We start from the raw sequence: 25637 nt of genomic DNA, 5'->3' as shown, positions 1-25637 counted from the left end.
CACACGGAGCAGATGAGTGTTAGGGAACAAATATCGCTTTGCTCCTTTAGTCCCAGTAGCAGACCACCACTGTATTTCTAAAGCAAATGTCTTACTGTGACTGCCCTAAGAACTTAAACACCAAATTGAATGAAATGTATTCTCCCCCAGAAAGGAAGTTCTACACAGTCAACTTAAATGAACCTGTTCATAAGTGAGAGCCTGGTGGTCTGAAGCTTAGTTGGAAGTGTCCTCCTTTTCCCTGATAACTATGATTTAGGGAATATTAACTTTTAATACTGGTTGTATCAGTGATTTGTTAGAAGGTTCTAAGTGGGATTTATCAGCTCCATAAAACTGAATCAATGACCTTTTAAAAGGATTTAACAAGGGGTTAATGTGTTAATAATAGTATAAAGACCTGCCACGGCTACACAGCCAGTTAACACATATTCTAAATATAAATAAACTAGAGGCCCGATGCACAAAATTTGTGCACGGAGGGGGTTTGTCCCTCAGCCCAGCCTGTACCCTCTCCTGGGCAGTCGGACATCCCTCTTACAATCCAGGACTGCTGGCTCCCAACTGCTTGCCTGCCTGCCTTCCTGATTGCCCCTAACTGCTTCTGCCTGCCAGCCTGATCACCCCCTAACCACTCTGCTGCCAGCCTGTTTGCCCCCAACTTTCCTCCTCTGCCAGCCTGGTCACCTCTAACTGCCCTCTCCTGCAGGGTTGATCACCTCCAACTGCCCTCCCTTGCAGGCCTGGTCCTTCTCAACTGTCCTCCCTTGCAGGCTGGGTGCCTCCCAACTTCCCTCTCCTGCTGGCCATCTTGTGGTGGCCATCTTGTGTCCACATGGGGACAGGATCTTAGACCACATGGGGGCAGCTATACTGTGTGTTGCAGTGATGATCAATCTGCATATTACTCTTTTATTAGATAGGATAGAGGCCTGGTACGGGGGTGGGGGCCAGCTGGTTTGCCCTGAAGGGTGTCCCGGATCAGGGTGGGGTTCCCTTGGGGTGTGGGGTGGCCTGAGCGAGGGGCCTGTGGTGGTTTGCAGGCCAGCCACGCCCCCTGGCAACCCAAGAGGAGGCCCTGGTATCTGGAATTTATTTTCCTTCTACAATTGAAACTTTGTAGCCTGGAACAGAGCCAAGCCTGCTGCTCCCTCCGGGGCGGCAGCCATTTCTGTGGCAGTTAATTCACCTTCTACAATTGAAACTTTGCAGCTTTAAGCGGGTGAGCCCGGCCAGGGTGGGCGGAAAGCTTTGCTTCCCCTGTTGCCGGCGGCAACCCTGGCCTGCTCTCTCAAGCTCCATTCTGCTGCCATTTGTTTGAATTTGTTTACCTTCTATAATTGAAACTTTGTAGCTTGAGTGGAGGCTTAGGCCTGGCAAGGGCAGGCAGAAAGCTTGGCTTCCTCTGTTACCTAAGAAACCTTGCTCTCTGTGGCTGTAGCCATCTTGGTTTGGGTTAATTTGCATGCTCGCTCTGATTGGATGATGGGCGTGGCTTGTGGGTGTGGCTTGTGGGTGTGTCGGAGGTATGGTCAATTTGCATATTTGTCTATTATTAGGTAGGATATGTGATAACAATTCTCTTTAAGCACACTAGGCAGTTCAGTGAAGTGGGTAACTAGTGTGTGTGCTGGGGCTACACTGTGCTCATATCCCTGCTCTGCTGCCCTGAGCAAGATATTTAACCTCTCAGTGACTCAGCTTCCTCATCCTCTCTAATAAAATGGTAATATGCAAATTTACCATCACTCCGCTACATAAGCCACGCCCACCAGCCAATCAGGGAGAGTATGCAAATTAACCCCATCCAAGATGGCTACAGCCACAGAGAGCAAGGTTTCCCAGGTAACAGAGCAAGCCAAGCTTTCCGATAGCCTTTGCAGGCCTAAGCCTCCACTCAAGCTACGAAGTTTCAATTATAGAAGGTAAACAAATTCAAACAAATGGCGGCAGAATGGAGCTTGAGAGAGCAAGCCAGGGTTGCCGGCGGCAACAGTGGAAGCAAAGCTTTCCGCACACCCTGGCCGGGCTCACCCGCTTAAGGATACAAAGTTTCAATTATAGAAGGTGAATTAACTGCCACAGAAATGGCTGCCACCCCGGAGGGAGCCCCAGGCTTGGCTCTGCTCCAGGCTACAAAGTTTCAATTGTAGAAGGAAAATAAATTCCAGATACCAGGGCCTCCACTTGGGTTGCCAGGGAGCGTGGCCGGCCTGCAAACCACCACAGGCCCCTTGCTCAGGCCACCCCACACCCCAAGGGAACCCCACCCTGATCCGGGACACCCTTCAGGGCAAACCAGCTGGCCCCCACCCCCGTACCAGGCCTCTATCCTATCTAATAAAAGAGTAATATGCAGATTGACCATCACTCCAACACACAATATAGCTGCCCCCATGTGGTCAAAGATCCTGTCCCCATGTGGACACAAGATGGCCACCACAAGATGGCCAGCAGGAGAGGGCAGTTGGGAGGCACCCAGCCTGCAAGGGAAGGCAGTTGAGAGGGACCAGGCTTGCAAGGGAGGGCAGTTGGAGGTGATCAACCCTGCAGGAGAGGGCAGTTAGGGGTGACCAGGCTGGCAGAGGAGGGAAGTTGGAGGCAAACAGGCTGGCAGGGGAGCAGTTAAGCATCAACCAGGCTGGCAGCGGAGTGGTTAGGGGGTGATCAGTCTGGCAGGCAGAAGCGGTTAGGGGCAATCAGGAAGGCAGGCAGGCAAGCAGTTGGGAGCCAGCAGTCCTGGATTGTGAGAGGGATGTCCAACTGATCCCTGGTGGGATCGGGCCTAAACGGGCAGTCGGACATCCCTCCAGGAGTCCCAGATTGGAGAGGGTACAGGCTGGGCTGAGGGACAACCCCCTGCCATGCACGAATTTCGTGCACCGGGCTTCTAGTCCTATCTAATAAAGAGGAAATATGCAAATTGACTGTCACACCATAACAAAATGGCTGCACCCACAGCTGAAGCAGAGATTCTGTAACACAAGATGGCTGCACCCACAGCAGAGGCCAAGTTCCTATAAAAAGCCTTAAGAAGCAATCAGCAGGACCTGAGGCTGTGCCCCCCCCCACCCCCACCACCCAGTGGGGCTTGACAGGGGACCTCAGGCCACTCTCCCCACCCCAGCGCCAGGCTGGGTGACCTCAGGCCCCGTCCTGCCCTGGCACTGGGCCAGGAGACCTGAGGCCGCACCCCCTGCCCAGGGGAGCTTGACAGGGGACCTCAGGCCACGCCACCCACACCAGTGCCAGACCAGGGACCTGAGGCTGCACCCACGCCCCGGCGTGGGCCGGGGGACCTGATGCCATGCACCCCACCTGGCAGGGCTTGACAGGGGACCACAGGCCGCATCCCTGGCCTGGCAGGGCTTGACATGGGACCTCAAGGTGCACCCCCCACCCTGGTGCCAGGCAGGGGGACCTCAGGCCATGTCCCCTGCACCGGTGCTGGGCCGGGGGACCTGAGGGTGCGCTGGGGGACCTGAGGCTGCGCCCCCCCCACCCGGCATGTGCCAAGGGACCTGAGGCTGCTCCCCCCCCGCCTGGCAGGGCTTGACAGGGGACCTGAGGCTACGACCCCCACCCTGTGGGGCTTGATGGGGGCCCTGAGGCTGCTCCCCACACCCGGTGGAGATTGAAAAGTGTGGGGCTGGCTGGGTCTGGATCTCACCCAGTGGGGATGGGGCAGGCTGGGGCTAGGTCTTGAGCAATTTTGAGGCACTGCAAGTGGGTGGGGAATTGACTCTGGGTCCCACAGCGAGCCCCAGACTCTGACAGGAGGAAGATTTTCATATACATTTTACTAATTTTCTTTCATCTCTGACACTTCTATTATAGAGAAAGGGCAACTAGCAATATTAAAATATTTCCTCTAATTAATCACCTTTTAATGTGCACAAATTTCGTGCACCAGGCCACTAGTAAGTAAAATAAAGAAGAACAAAATCTACCTCATAAGATTGTTGTGAGAGTTAAATAAGCTAATACAGCCCCTCCCGGAGCTGCGGGCTCACCGGGCGCCTCGCCATCTTGCAAGGAAAGGAGGATTTTATTGGAAACCTGACTTTCTGCGACAACTGCAAACACTGAACTGCTGCGAGCACCAGACCACCGGTCCCCTATCAGCGCAAACATTCGGATTCAAAGAAACTCTTCACTGCACCAGGGAAAGGTCAGATTTCGCCTGAAATAAGGTGCGGTTTCTAATCCCCGTGGTGGGTGAGGGAAGCGCTGGGTGAGGGAAGCGCGGCAGCTGCAGGACCGGCAGGAGCCGGGAGGTCTGTGCCTAGAAAAATCAGCGGCAGTTGGAACTGCCGTGATCCGTGAATGAGGAGGGGGGTCTTCTGAGCTGCTAACAGAAGTGACCTCTTGAAAGCAACTCATTTTAATCTGACGAGGAGGGTCAGACTAAGAATTTTCAAAGGAGTGCAGTATCCTCAGTCTGGCGCACAGACCCACGGTCCGCACACTTGGGCTCTTTCCGACTCTGATTGCTAAGCCCAATACATAGAAAAACCCAGGTGGAGGGGCCCTGAAAGACTGCAGGGGGAAAGTGTTTTTTCGGAACCTGGGGACCAGAGCTGTGTGTGACCATCAGAGAGGCAGCTCTGAGGCGCACACCTCCACAAGCTCTGAGGTACACACCTCCACAAACCAGTAGTGAGTGCCATAGAGGGGAAAAAAAAAAAAAAAGAGCTAGAGAGGCCCGGAAGTCAATTCAGAAACACTGCCACCCAGGGGCTGAAACGCTAATTGTCTCTGGTGTAATCAAAAATAAATACGAGAAATTAAGACACGGCTGGCTTAAAAAACAGGACTGGCTTCCAACACTGAGGAGCCCTGGAATGAAGCTGAACTGAAATACCGCCCAGACTGGGAAAAAGGCGTACCAAACAGAATAATAGAGGAAGTGAATGACAGCCGCTACTGCACATTTTAGTCTTCCTATTTTTTAATTTTAATTTTCAATTTTTTAAATTTTTTATTCTCATATTTTTTATTTTCATTTTTTGCATCTTTTACTTAAGAAACTAATTTTTTTTTCTTTTTCCTCACTCGATTTTCACCTTTTTAATTATTACATTTTTATTTTCAATCAGCACTATTATTACTATTATTTTACTTTTTTTTTTTTTAATGTCATTTGATTTTCTCTTTCTTTTATTTTTGGATTAGTGTCCTACATTCGATTTGCATCTTTCCCTTACAATCGTTTTACCCTATCTCAAAGCTAACATTATGCCATCACTCTCCTCCTAACCTTTCCCCTTTTTGTCCCCAGTTTATCTTAACCCTTTCTGGCTTTAGATTTTCCCTACTTTTTCAGTTTACTCTCTGCTAAAACTTCACCCTACTTATATATCTAATTCCCAACCCCCTGCTCCAAATCCATACAAACCTCTCTCTACACTACCTTAAAAAAATTATTTTTCTCTCTGGCCTTTTGTTGTTGTTTGCTTGAATGTTGATTAGATTAAATTTTTATGCTTTTTTATGAGATTGTTTTGATTATTCTTTTTGTTGGTTTGGTTGGTTCTTTTGTTTGCTTTGTTTTTGTTTGTTTTTTACTTTTGTTTTCCCTTGCCTCACTTGATATTAGCTGGTGTTGCAGTTTGTATTAATCTCCAGGCTCGTGTTGCTGGAATTTGCTGGGAATAGTGGTTGTTCTAGTGGAGTTTACTCCCCATATATATAGTTTGTTCCCCTTTTCTCTCTTAGTATCGTTCTTGTCTCTCTTACTTTTTTTTTCTTTTCTTTTTTTTTTCTTTTTCTTTTCTTTCTTTCTGTTCTTTTCCCAAGTTCAGATTCACACTCTTTGTGTGTTTTTTTTGTTGTTGTTCTTTCTTTTTACTCTCCTTCTTCCACTCCTATTCCCTAATTTGTCTTTCTCTGGTGGTTACCTTTATTGGAGATTATTAATATCGTGAATACAATTCTGTTCAGTGCCTTGTCTGTTGTGCCTGGTTGTGTTGTATTTTATACCTTTAAATCAACGCCAGAGAGAGAAATCTATATAACCAGACATCCGGAGAAGAGAGACCATGAGGAGACAAAGAAATAGCCCCCGGAAAGAGAAGCAGGCAAGACCAGAAAAGGAAGTAAAAGATTTAGAGGCAAACAACCTATCAGAGAAAGAATTCAGAGAAATGGTCATAAAGTGGCTGAAAGGGATGGAAGACAAATTCAACAATATGAGTAAGAACCAAGAGGAAATGAAAAAGAACCAAGAAGAAATGAAAAATGACATCGCTGCAATAAAGAACTCAATAGAAAGCATCAAGAGTAGACTAGAAGAAGCAGAGGACCACATCAGTCAGCTAGAAGACAAGGTAGGAAAAAATACCCACGTTGAGCAGCATCTAGGAAAAAAAAAACTTAAAAAATAGGAGGAGAGCCTAAGGGAACTTCGGAACAACACAAAACAAAACAACATCCACATACTAGGGGTGCCAAAAGGAGAGGAAACTGAGCAAGGAATAGAAAACCTGTTTAAAGAAATAATAACAGAAAACTTCCCTGATATAGGGAAGAAAAAACCCACACAAATCCAAGAAGCTCACAGAGTTCCAAACAAAATGAACCCCAAAAGACCGACGCCAAGGCACATTATAATTAAATTGGCAAACACCAACGACAAAGTAAGAATCTTAAAAGCAGCCAGAGAGAGACAGACAGTTACCTACAAAGGATCCCCCATCAGACTAGCAACTGATTTCTCAACAGAAACACATCAGGCCATAAGGGAATGGAATGAAATATACAAAGTCATGCAAAGGAATGGTCTGAATCCAAGAATACTGTACACAGCAAGGTTATCAATCAAAATTGAGGGTGAAATCAGGAGGTTCACAGACAAAAAAGGACTAAGGGAGTTTATTACCACCAAACCAGCAATGAAAGAAATGCTAAAGGGTCTGCTGTAAAAAAAAAAAAAAAAAAAAAAGAGAGATAGAAATAGGAAGCAAAGAAGGAACACAGGGGTATAGAATAAAAATGGCATCAAATAAGTACCTATCAATAATAACTTTAAATGTAAATGGATTGAATGCCCCAATCAAAAGACACAGGGTAACAGACTGGATAAGAAAACAAAACCCAGATATCTGCTGTCTACAGGAAACCCACCTCAGAACAAAGGACTCACACAGACTGATGGTGAAGGGATGAAAAAAGGTTTTCCAGGCGAATGGAAATGAAAAAAAAGCTGGGGTAGCAATACTTATATCTGACAAATTAGATCTCAAAGTGAAGGACATAACAAGAGATAAGGAAGGCCACTTCATAATACTAAAGGGAGCAATTCAACAAGAAGAAATAACTCTGGTAAACATACTGTATATGCACCCAATACAGGAGCACCAAATACATTAAAAAAACTTCTGGAGGATATCAAGGGAGAGATATACAGCAATACAGTCATAGTAGGAGACTTTAATACCCCACTAACACCAATGGACAAATCCTCTAAACAAAAAATCAGCAAAGAAACATCAATCCTAAATGACTCACTAGATCAGATGGAATTCATCAACATCTTCAGAACATTTCACCTCAAAGCCACAGAATATACATTCTTCTCAAGTGCATATGGGTCATTTTCAAAGACCACATATTGGGGCATAGGCAAACTCTCCCCAAATTCAAGAAGACAGAAATTATATCAAGCATCTCCTCAGATCACAATGGCATAAAACTAGAAATCAACTATAATAAAAACAATCCAAAAAAAAACATCAAACACCTGGAGGCTAAATAGCATGCTATTGAACAATGACTGGGTTACCAAAGAGATCAAAGAAGAACTAAAAAACATCATGGCAACAAACGACAATGAAAACACAACAATCCAAAATCTATGGGACACAGTGAAAACAGTCTTGAGAGGGAAGTTCATAGCTCTAGAGGCCTACTTCAAAAAACAAGAAACAATGATAATAAATTATCTAACCCTACAACTCAAAGAGTTAGAAAGAGAGCAACAAGAAAAGCCCAGTGTAAGCCAAAGGAAGGAAATAATAAAGATCAGAGCGGGGATAAATGACATAGAGACCAAAAAAACAATACAAAATATCAACAAAACCAAGAGCTGGTTCTATGAAAGGATAAACAAGATTGATGAACCTCTAGCCAGGCTCACCAAGAAACAAAGAGAGAGGATCCAAATAAGCAAAATCAGAAATGAAAGAGGTGAAGTAACAACCGATCCCACAGAAATACAAACAATTATGAAAATATACTATGAACAACTCTATTTCAACAAAATAGACAACCTAGATGAAATATTCTTAGAAAAATACAAGCTCCCAAAAACCAACCAAGAAGAATAAAAAAACTGAATAGGCCTATAACTACCAAATAAATTGAAACAGTGATCAAAAATCTTCCAGCAAACAAAAGCCCTGGTCCGGAAGGCTTTACAGGGGAGTTCTACCAAGCATTCAAAGAAGAACTAAAATCTATCCTCCTCAGACTATTCCAAAAAATTCAAGAGGAAGGCACACTTCCAACCTCTTTCTATGAAGTCAATATTACCCTAATCCAAGGACCAGATAAAGACACCACAAAACAGAGAACTACAAGCCAATATCCTTGATGAACATAGATGCTAAAATCCTCAAAAAAATTCTAGCAAAACGGATTCAGCAATACATTAGAAAGATCATACACCATGACCAAGTGGGATTTATTCTGGGGTTGCAAGGATGGTACAATATCCGCAAATCAATAAATGTGATACATCACATAAACAAACTGAGAGACAAAAATCACATAATCATATCAATTGATGCAGAAAATGCATTAGAGAAAATCCAACACTCTTTCTTGATAAAAACTCTCAGCAAAGTGGGAACAGAGGGATAATAACTCAACATAATAAAAGCCCTATATGACAAACCTACAGCCAACATCATACTCAATGGGAAAAAACTAAACTCATTTTCCCTAAGAACAGGAACAAGTCAGGGATGCCCACTCTCACCACTCCTGTTCAACATAGTACTGGAAGTATTAGCCATTGCAATTAGACAAGAAGAAGAAATCAAAGGCATACAAATTGGAAAAGAAGAAGTAAAGCTGTCCTTATTTGCAGATGACATGATACTGTACATAGAAAACCCTAAAGACTACATCAAAAAATTATTAGACTTAATAAATGAATTCAGCAGAGTAGCAGGATACAAAATTAATGCCAAGAAATCTATGGCTTTTCTATACACCAATAATGACCTTACAGAAAGAGAGACTATAAAAGCAATCCCATTTACAATCACACCAAAAAAATTAAGATACCTAGGAATAAACTTAACTAAGGAGGTAAAGGACCTATACATGGAAAACTACACAACACTGAAAAAAGAGATAGAGGAAGACATAAACAGATGGAAGAAAATACCATGTTCATGGATTGGTAGAATCAACATCATCAAAATGTCCATACTACCCAAAGCAATCTATAAATTCAATGCACTTCCAATTTAAATACCAATGGCATATTTCACAGACATAGAACAAACTTTCCAAAAATTCATCTGGAATAAAAAAAGACCCCGAATAGCTGCAGCAATCCTGAGAAAGAAGAACAAAGTAGGAGGGAATCTCAATACCAGATATCAAGCTATATTACCAAGCCATAGTTCTCAAAACTGCCTGGTACTGGCACAAGAACAAAATATAGACCAATGGAAGAGAATAGAGAACCCAGAAACTGACCCAAGCCATTATACTCAATTAATATTTGGCAAAGGAGGCAAGAGCATACAATGGAGTCAAAACAGTCTCTTCAATAAATGGTGCTGGGAAATTTGGTCAGATACATGCAAAAAAAATGAAACTAGATCACCAACTTACACCATACACAAAAACAAACTCAAAATTACTAAAGGACTTGAATGTAAGATGGGAAACCATAAAAATCCTACAAGACTCCATAGGCAGCAAAATTGCAGACATATGTCGTAGCAATATCTTTACAGAAACAGATCCTAGGGCAAGAGAGACTAAGGTGAAAATAAACAAATGGGACTACATCAAAATAAAAAGCTTCTGCACAGCAAAAGAAACCATCAACAAAACAACAAGAAAGCCCACTGCATGGAAGAACATATTTGCCAATATTATCTCCAATAAGGGTTTACTCTCCAACATTTACAGGGAACTCATACAACTTAACAAAGGGAAGATAAACAATCCAATCAAAAAATGGGCAAAGCACCTAAAGACATTTTCGAAGGAGGACATTCAGAAAGCCAAGAGACATATGAAAACATGCTCAAAGTCACTAATCATCCGAGAGATGCAAATCAAAACAACAATGCGGTACCATCTCACACCTGTCAGAATGGCTATCATCAACAAATCAACAAACGACAAGTGCTGGAGAGGATGCGGAGAAAAAGGAACCCTCCTGCACTGCTGGTGGGAATGCAGACTGGTGCAGCGACTGTGGAGAACAGTATGGAGTTTCCTTAAAAAACTGAAAATGGAACTCCCATTTGACCCAGTGATCCCACTTCTAGGGAATATATCCCAAGAAAACAGAAACACCAATCAGAAAGGATATATGCACCCCTATATTCATAGTAGCACAATTTACAATAGCTAATATTTGGCAACAGCCTAAATGCCCATCAGCAGATGAGAGGATTAAAAAACTGTGGAACATCTACACAATGGAATACTACACTGCTATAAAAAGAGAAGAAATTCTTACCATTTGCATCAGCATGGATGCAACTGGAGAGCATTATGCTAAGTGAAATAAGCCAGTCAGTGAAAGAAAAATACCACATGACCTCACACATTTATGGATAAAAAAGAACATTATAACCTGATGAACAAAAAGATAGATACAGAGGCAGAGAAGCATCAAACAGAGTGTCAAATTACAGCGGGAAGGCTGGGGATGGTTAGAGGGGCCAGAGGTAAGAAATCAACCAAAGGACTTGTATGCATATATATAAGCATAACCAATGAACGAAAGACACTACGGGGGTGGGGTGAGGGCATGTGTCAGGGGTAAAGGAGGCCGGGGGAAGATCAATTTGTGGGAAAAAAGGAGACATATGTACTACTATTTGTAATACTTTAAATAATGAAATAAAATTAAATGTATGGCACAAAAACAAAACATATAATAGTGCCTAGTACATGGTAAGTACTCAAAAAAAAAAAAAGAAAGAAAGAAACTTGCAGTAAAAATAATCAAACACACATACACATACACACACACAGCACACACACAGTGAAACAAAACCAAAACCTAAAAAAAAAAAGAAAAAAAAAGAAAAGGAGATGAGAGTCCAGGAGACAATGATGCCTTGATGGTTAAGGAGGTTAGTCTGAAGAAAATAGAATTAGAGGGGGCTGGAGAAAGGAGTCCATTAGGCTGACCAGGTGGACACTGCCATTTTTAGATGCAAGAACTAAGAGATTTATTACAAGGCCAAACTCCATCTGTCCTGTTACTTCACTTCTTGCCTTTCGCTGATCATGGAAGACTGAATTTAACAAGATGAGTGCAGAGTTTCTTTCATCTCACACATGCTCCTTTAATGGGGCCTTGCCTCTCTCTCACCCAAAGGCAGTCTAATTCCCTTCCTCCAGAAAATGGCTGGGCTTGTAAATACTTTCACCCAGAGTAAGGCAGAAGTAGGAATCATGACCTCAAGTCTAGGTCCTAATAATGCCCCTTGAAACTTTTCCAGTGTAATAATCACACCTGGAGCCCTGAGCTACCATGTATGAAATCTGACTGTCCACAGGTAACATGGAGGTACTCCAGCTGAGGCCCTAGGCCTCAACCACCAGGCATGTGGGTAACAGCATTCCAGATGATCCCAGGCTCCAGATGTGGGGTCACCCTCAGCCACTAAACCTTCCCATTCCTGGCCCTAGACATCATGAAGAAGAAAACCTTTGACCCTTGGGTAAGCAAAGACTCTTAAGACACAAAAAGCACTATCCAAAAAGAAAAACTTGACAAGAAGACTTAATAAAAATTAAAGTTTCTGCTTATCAAAGACACCATAAGGAAAATTGAAAGGGAAACCACAAAGTGGAAGAAAATATTAACTATGCATGTGTATGATTAGAACTACACTGCATTAATAAGACAACAAATAAACCAATTAAAAACTGCACAAAATACTTGAAAAGACACTATACAAAATATATACCAATGACTGACAGGAATATAGAAAGGTGCTCTACATCATTAGTCACCAGAGAAATGCAAATTAAAACCATACTAAAATGACATTTCACACTTAACTAAAATGACTAAAATTAAAATACCAACAGTACTAAATGTTGACAAGGATGTGGAAGTATTGGAATCTCATTTATTGATGATGAAAGTATAAAATGGTACAACCACTGAGGAAAACAGTCTGGGTGTTACAAAATCAAGCATATACCTACACTATGATCCACCTATTCCATTCTTATCTATATTACCCAAAGGAAATAAAAACATTCATACATAAAAATATTTGTTTGAGAATATTTATAGCTTCATTCATAATAGTCAAAATAACTCAAATGTCCATCAAAAAGAGAATAAACAAATTGCAGTATAATAATATCACAGATAAACTATTGATACATGTAACCACATGGATAAATCTCAAAAACATTATGTTGAGTAGTAACCACATACGCAAGTACATATGTCATGATTCCATTTACACTGAGTGGCCAGATTATTATGATCTCTGAATGCATAATTATCTGGCCACTCAGTGTGTGTGTGTGTGTGTGTGTGTGTGTGTGTGTGTGTGTGTGTGTTTACATATATATATTAGAGGCCCAGTGCATTAGTTCGTACATGGATGGGGTCCGGCCAGCCTGGCCAGGGGGAGGGGACATGGGTGGTTGGCCAGCCTGCCTGCTGGTCGAACTCCTGGTCGAGGGGTAATTTGCATATTAGCTTTTTATTATATAGGATATAAACTGAGTGGCCAGATTATTATGCATTTAGAGATCATAATAATCTGGCCACTCAGTGTATATGGAGATTAATAATAGGTAAAACTAATCTGTGGTGATAAAAATCAGGAAAGTAAAAGGGTTTTGAATTAATTGGTAGGAGGCACAAAGAAACTTTCTGGGATAAAAGAAATGTCCGACATCTTGAGTAGTATAATAATTAAACAGGGATATTCACTTGGCAAAATTCATCAAATTTACACTAAAGATTTATACAGTTCACTGAATATATAAATCTAAGAAGAAAAAAATCACTTAAGAAAATTTCAATATTCATCAATAGGATAAAATGGTATTTTTCTAAAGCAGAATATCTTTTTAAACCTTTTTTTAAATATATTTTATTGATTTTTTACAGAGAGGAAGGGAGAGGGATAGAGAGTTAGAAACATTGATGCAAGAGAAACATCGATCAGCTGCCTCCTGCACACCTTCTATTGGGGATGTGCCTGCAACCAAGGTACATGCCCTTGACCGGAATTGAACCTGGGACCTTTCAGTCTGCAGGCCGACGCTCTATCCACTGAGCCAAACCGGCTAAGGCTAAAGCAGAATATTTTTAAAACTATCTCAAGGAAACTTTATTTTTAAACGCTTAAAGTTTAATGAAGACTCTTAAAGTTTAAAAGTAAAAACTAAGATGTCCTACCCAATTTATTAAGATGAATACTGCTCTAAGTATAAGAGCTGCTCTGAAATGTACTACAAATAGGTTTTGTAATGCTATAAACTTCTTTTAGCAAAATGTCAATGGAATAAAGACAAGAGGAAAAAAAGATAACAGGAAGCAAAACAAAAAAATGAAACATTGTAAAGGAAGTACATTGTACCTGTTGGGAGAGGTATATAAATCCTCTTCTCTAATCTTCTTCGCAAAGCTTCATCAATATCCCATGGGAAATTAGTAGCAGCCAATACCATAACCATTTTGGAAGGATCATCATTCTCTAAAGCTCCTCCAACACCTACAGACAGTAAGAGGAAAAAGTTCATTATTTCTTCACTCAACTAACACTCTATGCATCAGTCCCAGGCTGGTGATAGGCTCAATGATAAAAATAACACAGTCCTGACTTCTGGATGGTGGCAGGCTACGCACTTCAACAGATAACTATAAAAAAGGAAACTGAAGAGTTCACATAATCTATTATAGGATTCTAATCCAATAAGAAAAACCTTTTTTTCCTGTAAGAAAATAAATGCATATTCCTCTGAAAAGGCATGAAAGATTCTGCTGTTTTATCCCTCTCTGATTTTTTTAATCATGAAGTTTCTCAAAAATTCTTATTTACTTAAATGTTATTTTTCAATTACAGTTTACATTCAATATAATTTTATATTAGCTTAAAGTGTACAGCATAGTGGTTAGGCAATCATTTACTTTACAAAGTGATTCCCCCTGATATTTCAAGTACCTACCTGGCACTGTATATAGTTATTACAATACTAGAGGCCTGGTGCACAGATTCGTGCACCGGTGGGGTCCCTCAGTCTGGCCTGTGGGGATTGGGCTAGAACCAGCTTTCCAACATCCCTTGAGGGGTTCCGGATTGTGAGAAGGCGCTTCTCGGGTGACGCACCCCGGAATAGGGCTCCCTCCTCTCTGGTTCCAGGTGCGTCACCTGAGAATCACAACTGCCAAGTCTGCCCCCTGGTGGTCAGTGTGCATCATAGCTACCGGTCGGAGCATCTGCCCCCTAGTGGTCATTGTGCGTCATAGCTACTGGTCGGACGGTCCCTTAGTTTTATATATATATAGATAGATTATTGACTATATTCCCTATGCTGTATTTCACATACCCTGGACTATTTTGTGAATACCAATTTGCACAGCTTTCACCCAGCACCCCCAACCTCCCAATACTCTGGCAACCATCAGGCTGATCTCTGTATCTATGAGGCTGTTTCTACTTTTGTTCATTTAGTTTGCTCTTTAATTTCCACATATAAGTAAAATAATCTGATATTTGTCTTGCTCTGTCTGACTTATTTCATTTAGCATAATACCCTCTGGGTCCATCCATATTGTTGCAAACAGTAAAATTTCATTCTTTTTATGACCAAGTAATATGTCATTGTACATGTGTATATGTATATGTGTGTATACACATTCTATATAATAAAAGGCTAATATGCAAATCAACCGAATGGCAGAACAACCGGTTGCTATGATGTGCACTGACCACCAGGGGGCAGACACTCAATGCAGGAGCTGCCACCTGGTGGTTAAGTGCATGATTTCATGCAATGAGCCTCTAGTATATACATATTTATACCACCACTTTGTATATAATCATCTGTTGATGGACACTTGCGTTGCTTCCATATCTCTGCTATTATAAATAATGCTGCAATGAATATAGTGTTTAATATAACTTTTCAAATTACTGTCTGGGATTTCTATAAATATATACCTAGAATGGAATTGCTGAGTCATAGGCAGTTGCTTTTTTAATTTTTGGAAGAGCCTCCATACTGTTTTCCATAGTGGCTGCACCAATCTGCATTCCCACCAACAGTGCACTAGGATTCCCTTTTCTCCACATCCTTGCCAGCATTTGTGGTTTGTTGATATATTAATGACTAGAGGCCCAGTGCACGAGATTCATGCCCCAGGGGGTTGGGGGGGAGGTTCCTCAGCCCGGCCTGTGCCCTCTCACAGGCTGGGACCCCTTGGGGATCGGGCCTAAGCCGGCAGGCAGACATCCCTCTCACAGACCGGGGCTCTCACAAGTCCAGGATCCCTAGCTCCTTACCACCCACCTACAGTGGAGGTGGGAGAGGCTCCTGCCACCGCTGCTGCACTCGCCAGCTGTAAGCCCGGCTTCTGGCTGAGCACACTCCCCCTGTGGGAGCACACTGACCACCAGGGGGCAGCTCAATGCAGGAGCTTCCCCGTGGTGGTCAGTGTGCATCATAGCGACCGGTCCTTCTGCTGTTCAGTCAATTTGCATATTAGGCTTTTATTATATAGGATAGCCATTCTGATAGATGTGGTAGGTCTGAGGTGGTATCTCTCTGTGGTTTTAACTTGCAGTTCTCTGATGATTAATTATGTTGAGCATCTTTTCATATGTCTGTTGGCCATCTCTCTGTCCTCTTTGTAAAAGTGTCTATTCAGGTCTTCTGCCCATTTTTTAATTTGATTGTTTGGGCTTTTTTTGTGTTGAGTTGTATGAGTTCCTTATAAATTTTGGATACTTAACCCCTTATCAGATGTATCACTGGCGTATATCTTCTCCCATTCAGTAGGTTGTATTTTCATTTTGATGATGGTTTCTTTTGCTGTGCAAAACTTTTTATTTTGATGAACTCATAACTTTATTTTTTTCTTTTGTTTCCCTTGGCCAAAAAGATATATCAGAAAAAACATTGTTAAGAGAAATATCAGAGAATGTACTGCCTATGTTTTCTTCTAGGAATTTTGTAAGTTTGCATCTCACATTTAAGTCTTTAATCCATTTTGAGTTTTTCCTCATATATGGTGTAAGAAGGTGGTCTAGTTTCTTTTTTTTTTTTTTTTGAATGTATCTGTCCAGTTTTCCCAACACCATTTATTGAATAGACTTTTCTTATCTCACTGTATTTTCTTGCCTGTTTATCATATACTAGAGGCCCAGTGCACGAATCTGTGCACAGGTGGGGTCCCTCAGCCTGGCCAGAGATCGGGGCTGATTGGGGCCAGCCGGCCCGGGGTGGGGAGGTACTGTGGAAGGTTGGCTGGCCATGGGAGGTTGGCTGTGGGCGCACACTGACCACCAGGGGGCAGCTCCTGAATTGAGTGTCTGCCCCCTGGTGATCAGTGTGCATCATAGCTACTGGCCAGTCGTCTGGTCGTAATGGTCACTTAGGCTTTTATATATATAGATTAATTGACCATCTAGGTGTGGGTTTATTTCTAGACTCTCTATTCTGTACCATTTATGTGTCTGTTTTTATGCCAGTATCATGCTGTTTTGATTACCATAGACTTGTAGTATAGTTTGGTATCCAGTAGTGTGATACCTCCAATTTTGTTCTGTTTTCTCAACATTGCTATGCCTATTGAAAATCTTTCATGGTTCCATATAAATTTTTGGATTATTTGTTCTAGTTCTGTGAAAAACTCCATTGGTATTTTGATAGGAATTGCATTCAATCTATAGATTGCTTTGGTGATGTTAATTCTTCCAATTCATGAACACAGAATATGCTTCCACTTACTTATATCTTCTTTAATTTCTTTCTTCAGTGTCTTACAATTTTCCGAGTACAGGTCTTTTATGTCCTTGATTAAATTTATTTCTAGACATTATTTTTTTAAATGTAATTGCAAATGGGATTATTTTTTTAGTTCCTTTTTTGATATTTCATTATTTGTGTATAAAAATGCAACCAATTTCTGAATATTTATTTTGTATCCTGCTACTTCATTGAATTCAGTTATCATTTCTAGTAGTTCTTTGGTAGAATATTTAGGGTTCTCTGTATGCAATATGATGCCATCTGCAAATGACAGTTTTACTTCTTTCTAGCCAATTTGGATTTCTTTTATTTCTTCTTATCCTATTGCTGTAGCTAGGACTTACAGAACTATCCTATATAATAAAGAGGTAATATGCAAACTGACCCTCACACCCTCACATCACAAGATGGCCACCCCCACATTGTCACAAGATAGCCGGCAGGGGAGGGCAGTTGAGGGCGACCAGGCCTGCAGGAGAGGGCAGTTGGGGGGGACCAGGCCTGCAGGGGAAGGCAGTTGGGGGTGACCATGTCTGCAGGGGAGGGCAGCTGGGGGCAATCGGGCCAGCAGGAAAGTAGTTAGGTGTCAATCAGGCCGGCAGGGAAGCGGTTAGGGGGCGATCAGGCTGCCAGGCAGAAGCCATTGGGGCAATCAGGCAGGCAGGCAGGTGAGTGGTTAGGAGCCAGCAGTCCTGGATTGTGAGAGGGATGTCTGATTTCCTGTTTAGGCCCGATCCCACAGGGGTCCCAGATTGGAGAGGGTGCAAGCTGGGCTGAGGGACAACCCTCCAGTGCACGAATTTCATGCACTGGGCCTCTAGTGTTGAATAAGAATGGTAACAGTGAACATCTCTGTCTTGTTCCTGATCTTAAGGGAAACACTTTCAGTTTCCTCTATTGAGTATGTTAGCTGTCAGTTTGTCATATATGTTCTTTAGCATGTTGAAGTATGCTCCCTTTGATCCCTCATAAGTTCCCTCTATTTGCTGAAAGTTTTTATCAAAAATGATGCTGGGTTTTGTCAAATGCTTTTTAGCATCTAATGATATGATCATATTATTTTATCCTTTATTTTATGTATATCACATTGATTTGCAAATACTTTACCAACCTTGAATCCCAGGAATAAATCCCACTTGATCATGGTGTATAATCTTTTTAATGCAGTGCTGAATTTAATTTGCTAATATTTTACTGAGAATTTTTGCATCTATTATCAGGGATATTAGCCTATAATTTCCTTTCTTCCTAGTATCTTTATCTGATTTTGGAATTAGTATCTTTATCTGGCCTTATGAGCTTGGAAGTCTTTTTTCCTCTTGAAATTTATGGAATAGTTTGAGGATAGGTGTTACTTCTTCTTTGAATGTTAGATAAAATTTGCCTATGAAGCCATCCAGTCCAGGGCTTTTATTTATTACTAGAGGCCCGGTGCACGAAATTCGTGCACGGAGGGGGTTGTCCCTCAGCCCAGTCTGTACCCTCTCCAATCTGGGACCCCTCAAGGGATGTCCGACTGCCCGTTTAGGCCCGATCCCTGGACTGCTGGCTCCCAACTGCTTGCCTGCCTGCCTTCCTGATTGCCCCTAACCGCTTCTGCCTGCCAGCCTGATCACCCCCTAACCACTCTGCTGCCAGCCTGTTTGCCCCCAACTTCCCTCCTCTGCCGGCCTGGTTACCCCTAACTGCCCTCTCCTGCAGAGTTGATCACCTCCAACTGCCCTCCCTTGCAGGCCGGGTGCCTCCCAACTGTCCTCCCCTGCTGGCCATCTTGTGGTGGCCATCTTGTGTCTACATGAGGGCAGGATCTTTGACCACATGGGGGCAGCTATATTGTGTGTTGCAGTGATGGTCAATCTGCATATTACTCTTTTATTAGATAGGATAGAGGCCTGGTACAGGGGTGGGGGCCAGCTGGTTTGCCCTGAAGGGTGTCCCTGATCAGGGTGGGGTTCCCTTGGGGCATGGGGCAGCCTGAGTGAGGGGCCTGTGGTGGTTTGCAGGCGGGCCACGCCCCCTGGCAACGCAAGCGGAGGCCCTGGTATTTGGAATTTATTTTCCTTCTACAATTGAAACTTTGTAGCCTGGAGCGGAGCCAAGCCTAGGGCTCCCTCCGAGGCTGGCAGCCATTTGTGTTGGGGTTATAATTGAAACTTTGTTGCCTTAAGCGGGTGGGCCCGGCCAGGGTGTGTGGAAAGCTTTGCTTTCCCTGTTGCTGGCGGCAACCCTGGCCTGCTCTCTCAAGCTCCATTCTGCCGCCATTTGTTTGAATTTGTTTACCTTCTATAATTGAAACTTTGTAGCTTGAGTGGAGGCTTAGGCCTGCAATGGCTGGCAGAAAGCTTGGCTTCCTCTGTTACCTAGGAAACCTTGCTCTCTGTGGGTGTAGCCATCTTGGTTTGGGTTAATTTGCATACTCGCTCTGATTGGATGGTGGGCGTGGCTTGTGTTTGTGTCTGAGGTATGGTCAATTTGCATATTTGTCTATTATTAGATAGGATGAGTTTTATTTATTTATTTATTACTGCTTTGATTTTGTTGGTCTGTTCAAATTTTCTATTTCTTCTTGATTCAGTGTTCGAGGATTTTATATTAATAGGAATTTATTCATTTCTTCCAGATTGTCCAATTAGTTAGCATGTAGATGTTTATAATATTTTCTTATAACCCTTTGTACTTCTGATACTAGTTTTTACTTTTCATATTTCATTTATAATTTTATTTTTGGGGTCCTTTGTCTTTTTTTTTCCTTAATGAATCTGCTTAAAGGTTTATCGATCTTGTTTATCTTTTCAAACAAGATGCTGTTGCTTCTTGTTCTTTTTCTAGTTCCCCTAAATGTAAGATTAGATTGTTTATTTGATATTTTTCTTGTTTCTTGAGATAGGTCTGGAATGCTGTGAATTTCCCTCTTAGGACTGCTTTTCATTGTGGATTTGGGGTTGTTGAATTCTCATTTTCATTGGTCTCAAGGTATCTTTTGATTTCCTCCTTGATCTCACTGTTTAGCCATTCATTATTTAAGAAGATGTTATTTAGTCTCCATGTGTTTGAATACTTTTCAGTTATTTTCTTATAAATGATTTCTAGTTTCATACCATTGTGGTCAAAGAAGATCTTGATATAATTTCAATCTTAACTTTATTGAGACTTGTTTTCTGTCCTAATGTGGTTTATCCTAACAACGATACATGTTAAGAATGTATATTCTGCTACTTTGGGGTTAAATGCTCTTGAAAACATCAATTAAATCAATCTGGTTAGTGTGTCATTTAACCCTTTGCACTTGCTTGCTTTTTTCTCGATTCCTTTATTCTAATGCTAACCGTGTCGAATCACACTCGACATCCGAGTGCAAAAGGTTAAGGCTACTATTTCCTTATTGATTTTCTGTCTAGAAGATCTATCCATTGACGTCAAAATCCCCTACAATGACTGCATTACCAATGACTTCTCCATTTATGTCCATCAAGATTTCCTTTATATATTCAGGTATTCCTATATGGATTCATAAATGTTTACAAGAGGTATATCTTCTTGTTGCATAGATCCCTTTATAATGTCCTGCTTTGTATCGTATTATAGCCTTTGTTTTAAAGTCTATTTTGTCTGCTATAAGAATTGATACCCTAGCTTTTTTTCCCCATGTGCATGAAATATCTTTTTCCATACTTTTATTTTCAGTCTACATGTCTTTCAATCTGAGGTGAGTCTCTAGTAGACAGTATATACATGAATTTTGTTTCCTTACCCATTCAGCTATTCTGTGTCTTTTGATTGGAGCACTTAATCCATTTATACTTAAAGTGATTACTGATAGGCACATATTTATTGTCATTTTATTATACACAAGAGCTCCGGTGCACAAAATTCATACACAGGGGGTGTCCCTCAGCCCGGCCTGCACCCTCTCTAATTTGGGACATCCCTCTCACAATCCAGGACTGCTGGCTCCTAACCATTCGCCTGCCTGCCTGCCTGATTGCCCCTAACCACTTCTGCCTGCCAGCTTGATTGTCCCCTAAGTGCCCCCTGCTGGCCTGATTGATGCCTAACTGCTCCCCTGCCAGCCCGATTACCCCCAACTGCCCTCCCTAGCCAGCCTGGTCGCCCCTCACTGTCCTCCCTGCAGGCCTGGTCCCCCACAACTGCCCTCCCCTGCTGGCCTGGTTGCCCCCAACGGCCCTCCCCTGCTGGCCTGTTCGCCCCCAACTGCCCTCCCCTGCTGGCCTGATCTTCCACAAGTGCCCTCCCCTGCTGACCATCTTGTGGTGGCCATCTTGTGGCGGCCATCTTGTGATGATGTTATGCGGGGGCATGACACCACCTAGGCTTTTATTATATAGGATTCTTATGTTCCTCTTTTTTTCTTCCTTTTCTTCTTCTTAAAGAAGTCCCTTTAATATTCCTTTGTAATACTTGTTTGGTGGTAATAAATGCCTTCAGCTTTTTCTTGTCTAGAAGCTCATTGTTTCTCCTTCAATATTAAATGACTAGTAGGTCACTGCCGCCCTCCTGTAGCTCCCCGTCCCCCACCTCATAGCTTGCTGCCCTGCCCCCTCCTGTAGCTCTCCGCCTTCCACTTGCTTGCTATCCTGCCCCGTCCTGTAGCTCTCTGCCATCCATTTGTACTTCGCTGCCCCACCCTCCTGCAGATCCGTGATCCGGTCATTATGCAGTTGGTTGTTACACCTCAGGGCATAATGGATAATTAGCATATTCCTCTCTTATTATATAGGATAGCTTTGCTGGGTAGAGTTGTCTTGCTTGTAGGTCCTTGCCTTTCATTACTTCCTGACAGTCTTATGGGAGCTCCCTTGCAGGTAACTGTCTTTCTCTTGTTGCTTTAAGATTTTTTGTCTTGAAAAGCAACCAAGCCTGTTGCTTGGTTTAAATGAAAGAAAAAAGTTATAAAAGAAAGTCTCTAGGGGAGGAGGAAAGATGGCGGAGTGGACGGACACGTCCTGAGACTTGTCCGGGAGCGAGTGGAGGGAGCAGCTGAAACGAGTGGAATTCAGCCCGAATTTGGCAAGGAGACGCAGCTGGTGAGATAGTTTGCACCCAGGAAGGGCAGAAGTCCCTGAAAAAGGTAAAACAAGGATCTGGGCTGGAGAATCTGCCAAGCCTCTGTGGCAGGAGGTGCAGGGGGAATCTACAGGGTGCTGCGCTGCGTCTCTGAGGACAGGAAAAGCATCAGTCTGTAAAAAAAAGAAAAAAAGGAAGGAAAGAGTGGGGGGGAAAGGGGACCACGGGACTGGGGGAGGTAGGGGATTTTGGACCTTGGAGTCTAGATTTTGGATCTGAGCTGAGGCAGCTCTGAAGGGCTAGCCGGACCTAGAGGGGAGCTCGCGGGGAAGTGGTCCCTCCTCACGCTGGGGCCTGTGCGTTCTCCCACTGAACCTGGTTCGTGGGACCTTTCGGATACAGACACTTACCTGTGGCTGAGGTGCAGGGGAAGGTGTGGGCTTGTGGAGTCTGGGGAGAGTAGGCTGGCGGTCCAGGGGAGGTGGTGGCAGATCTAGTGCTGAGTCATCTAAACCCCGGTCGCCATTTTCTCTTGAGAGACAGCCCCTCCCTCCAGTCTCCAGGCAACCAATATAGCCACACCCAGATCCACCTTGAGTAATACAAGGAATCTGAATACCCCCTGAGGACATAGGACAGGCCTAAAGAGTTATCTTTAGCCCCAGCAACCGGAAACTGACAAACAGAACAGTACAGAGAAATGCAATCATAAGCCAGCCAAAGGAAAACACCCCACTTTTTTTTCACTTTTACTTTTATTATCCCTTTTTTCTTTCTTTTTTTCTTTCTTTTTTTCTTTCTTTCTTCTTTCTCTTTCTTTCTTTCCTTTCTTTCTTTCTTTCTTTTTTCTTTCTTTCTTTCTTTTTCTTTTTCTTTCCTTCTTTCTCTTCTTTCTTCCTTCCTTCCTTCTTTCTTTCTTATTTCACTTAACATAATGTTCTCCAATTCCATCAGGTTGCTGCAAATGATGAGAATTCCTTCTTTTTTATGGCAGCATAGTATTTCATCTCACACCTGTCAGAATGGCTCATCAACAAATCAACAAACGACAAGTGTTGGCGAGGATGCGGAGAAAAAGGAACCCTCGTGCACTGCTGGTGGGAATGCAGACTGTGTGGAGAACAGTATGAGTTTCCTCAAAAAACTGAAAATGAACTCCCATTTGACCCAGTAATCCCACTCCTGGGAATATATCCGAAGAAACTAGAAACACCAATCAGAAAGGATTATGCACCCCTATGTTCATAGCAGCACAATTCACATAGCTAAGATTTGGAAACATTTCATCACTATTTTTTATTTGTGATTTTTAATTTTTATACAATTTTTGAAATCATTTTTTTTGCAAATTTATTATTTTTTTCTTCTCATTCGCTTTCGTCTCATCCACTTATTCCCTTTCTACTTCCTCAATACTAAATTGAGGTCCTCCCCATATTCATCCAATTCTTAAGCTTATTTTCACTATACAAGCTCAGCCTCTACAGACTGTGCCCCAAATCCTCTTATTCCTTTGTCTTTTATCCCATATCTTTTTCACTCTCCTCCATAGCATTTGTGCTCTTTTCTCTGCCCTATCTCTTTTCTCAGATGGTCACTTATATTGGAGTTATTGGTGTCGTGAGTATGTTTGTGCTTAGTTCCCTTGGTGTTGTGTCTTGTTGAGGTGAATTTTATCCGGTCAGGCCAAGGGGCTTGAGAGCAAGCCACAAAACCAGACACCTGGAGAGGAAACTCCATCCACGAAAGGGTCAACAACACCCCAGACCTAACTACAGAGGCAGGAAGAATCTGGCAGTGAGGGAAAGAGCATGAATAAGTGAGGGAGTATAAGAGGAGCGTGTGGTCAGGTGGGGTATCTGTGTGTAAGTGAGTGAGTGAGGCACAGTTAGATCCCACAGGACCTTCAGGGGCAGGCTAATCAGGCTCGCCTAACTAGGCAGCTTCTGCTACCATTGCAAACAGTACCGGAAGGCCAGCTTGTCCTAAGGGGCCTAGCCTTTTTGAAGGGGAGAGCTGCTGTAATCGGGTTCCCAACCTTAAATCCAACCAGAGTGCCCTCAGATACCACCTGGGATTCTACAGCCACCCCTGCCAGAGACACGCTATCTAGGCTGTGATCCCACAGTCAATGAGGCTCCAGATGCCCAGGATGCAGGCTCCTGTGAGTTTGGAAGCAGGTTCCCCTCTGACCTGCCCAACGCTTTAGCTCAGGTCACCGCAACCACATGAACAGCAGACACTCGAGCAGCCTGCTCCTGTCCAAGGAGCAGCAGACCCGCGAACAACCCACCATAGGCCCAAGAGCAGCAGCTTCACGTGGCCTGCCCCTGTCCAAGGAGCAGCAGCTGTGGGAGCAGCCAGTTCCGCAGCAACCTCATAATCAGCCCACCACTGTCCAAGGAACATCAGCTATATGAGAAGCCTTCCCCACCAGCCAGAGGACGCACCACTGCAGCAAACAGCACCCATCAGAGGAACCGCTGCCAACTGAGAAGTAGCTGCTACCATAACCGCCCAAGGAGCAACTGCAGCCAGAGAAGCTACTGCCACCCAAGTAGTAGCCCCTGCAAAGCTCGACATCTGGATCAGTGGGAGAAACCAAAAATGGGTAAACAAAGATACCCCCAAAGGAAAGAAAAGGAGGAAACGCCAGAAAAGCAGCTAAGTGAAACAGAGGCATGTAATATGTCAGAAAAAGAATTCAGAATAAGGGTCATAGAGTTCATAAATCGGATGGAAGAAAAAAATTAACACCTTATGCAAGAGTCAAGAAGAAATGGATGAAAAAATCAACAACTTATGAAAGATTCAAAAAGAAATGAAGAGTGATATAACTGCAATAAAAACACCATGGAAAGTTTCAACAGTAGACTAGGAGAAGCGGAGGACCGAATTAGTGAACTAGAAGACAGGGAAGCAAAACACAGCCAAACTGAATTGCAATTGGAGAAAAAAATTAAAAGACAGGAGGAGAGCCTAAGGGAGCTATGGGACAACATGAAACGAAGCAACATACGAATAATAGGGGTGCCAGAACAACAGGAAGAAGAACAAGGGTTAGAAGAACAATTTGAAGAAATCATGTCAGAAAACTTCCCTGATGTGGCAAAGAAAAAAGTCACACAAGCTCAGAGAGTCCCAATCAGGATGAACCTGAAAACACCCACACCAAGACACATCATAATTACAATGGCAAATACTCAGGACAAAGAGAGAATCTTAAAGGCTGCAAGAGACAGAAAGTTACATACAAGGGAACTCCCATTAAATTATCAAATGATTTCTCAACAGAAACACATCAGGCCAGACAAGAATGGAAGGAAATCTACAAAGTGATGCAAACCAAGGGACTGAATCCAACAATACTCTATCCAGCAAGGTTATCATTCAAAATTGAA

The 25637-nt window shown here is 42.9% G+C and overlaps 1 protein-coding gene across 6 annotated transcripts in view; it reads right to left on the bottom strand.

Moving 5' to 3' along the window:
* The window catches only part of KATNAL1 (katanin catalytic subunit A1 like 1), a 165620-nt gene that overhangs the window by 47157 nt on the left and 92826 nt on the right, over window positions 1-25637 (bottom strand). For all 6 annotated transcript variants that reach the window (XR_008556563.1, XR_008556564.1, XM_054718731.1 and 3 more), the window contains exon 9: window positions 13818-13952. Coding sequence is in view for 4 of the 6 variants with exons in the window: in XM_054718731.1 (XP_054574706.1) it covers window positions 13818-13952 (135 nt within the window). In the remaining 2 variants the exon portion in view is untranslated. The remainder of the gene's footprint in view (window positions 1-13817; window positions 13953-25637) is intronic.

This window comes from Eptesicus fuscus, chromosome 7 (genome assembly GCF_027574615.1).
Source record: "Eptesicus fuscus isolate TK198812 chromosome 7, DD_ASM_mEF_20220401, whole genome shotgun sequence".
NCBI classification, from domain to species: Eukaryota; Metazoa; Chordata; class Mammalia; order Chiroptera; family Vespertilionidae; genus Eptesicus; species Eptesicus fuscus.
Note: the sequence above shows the minus strand (reverse complement) of the source record. Positions and strands in the feature narration are given on the sequence as shown.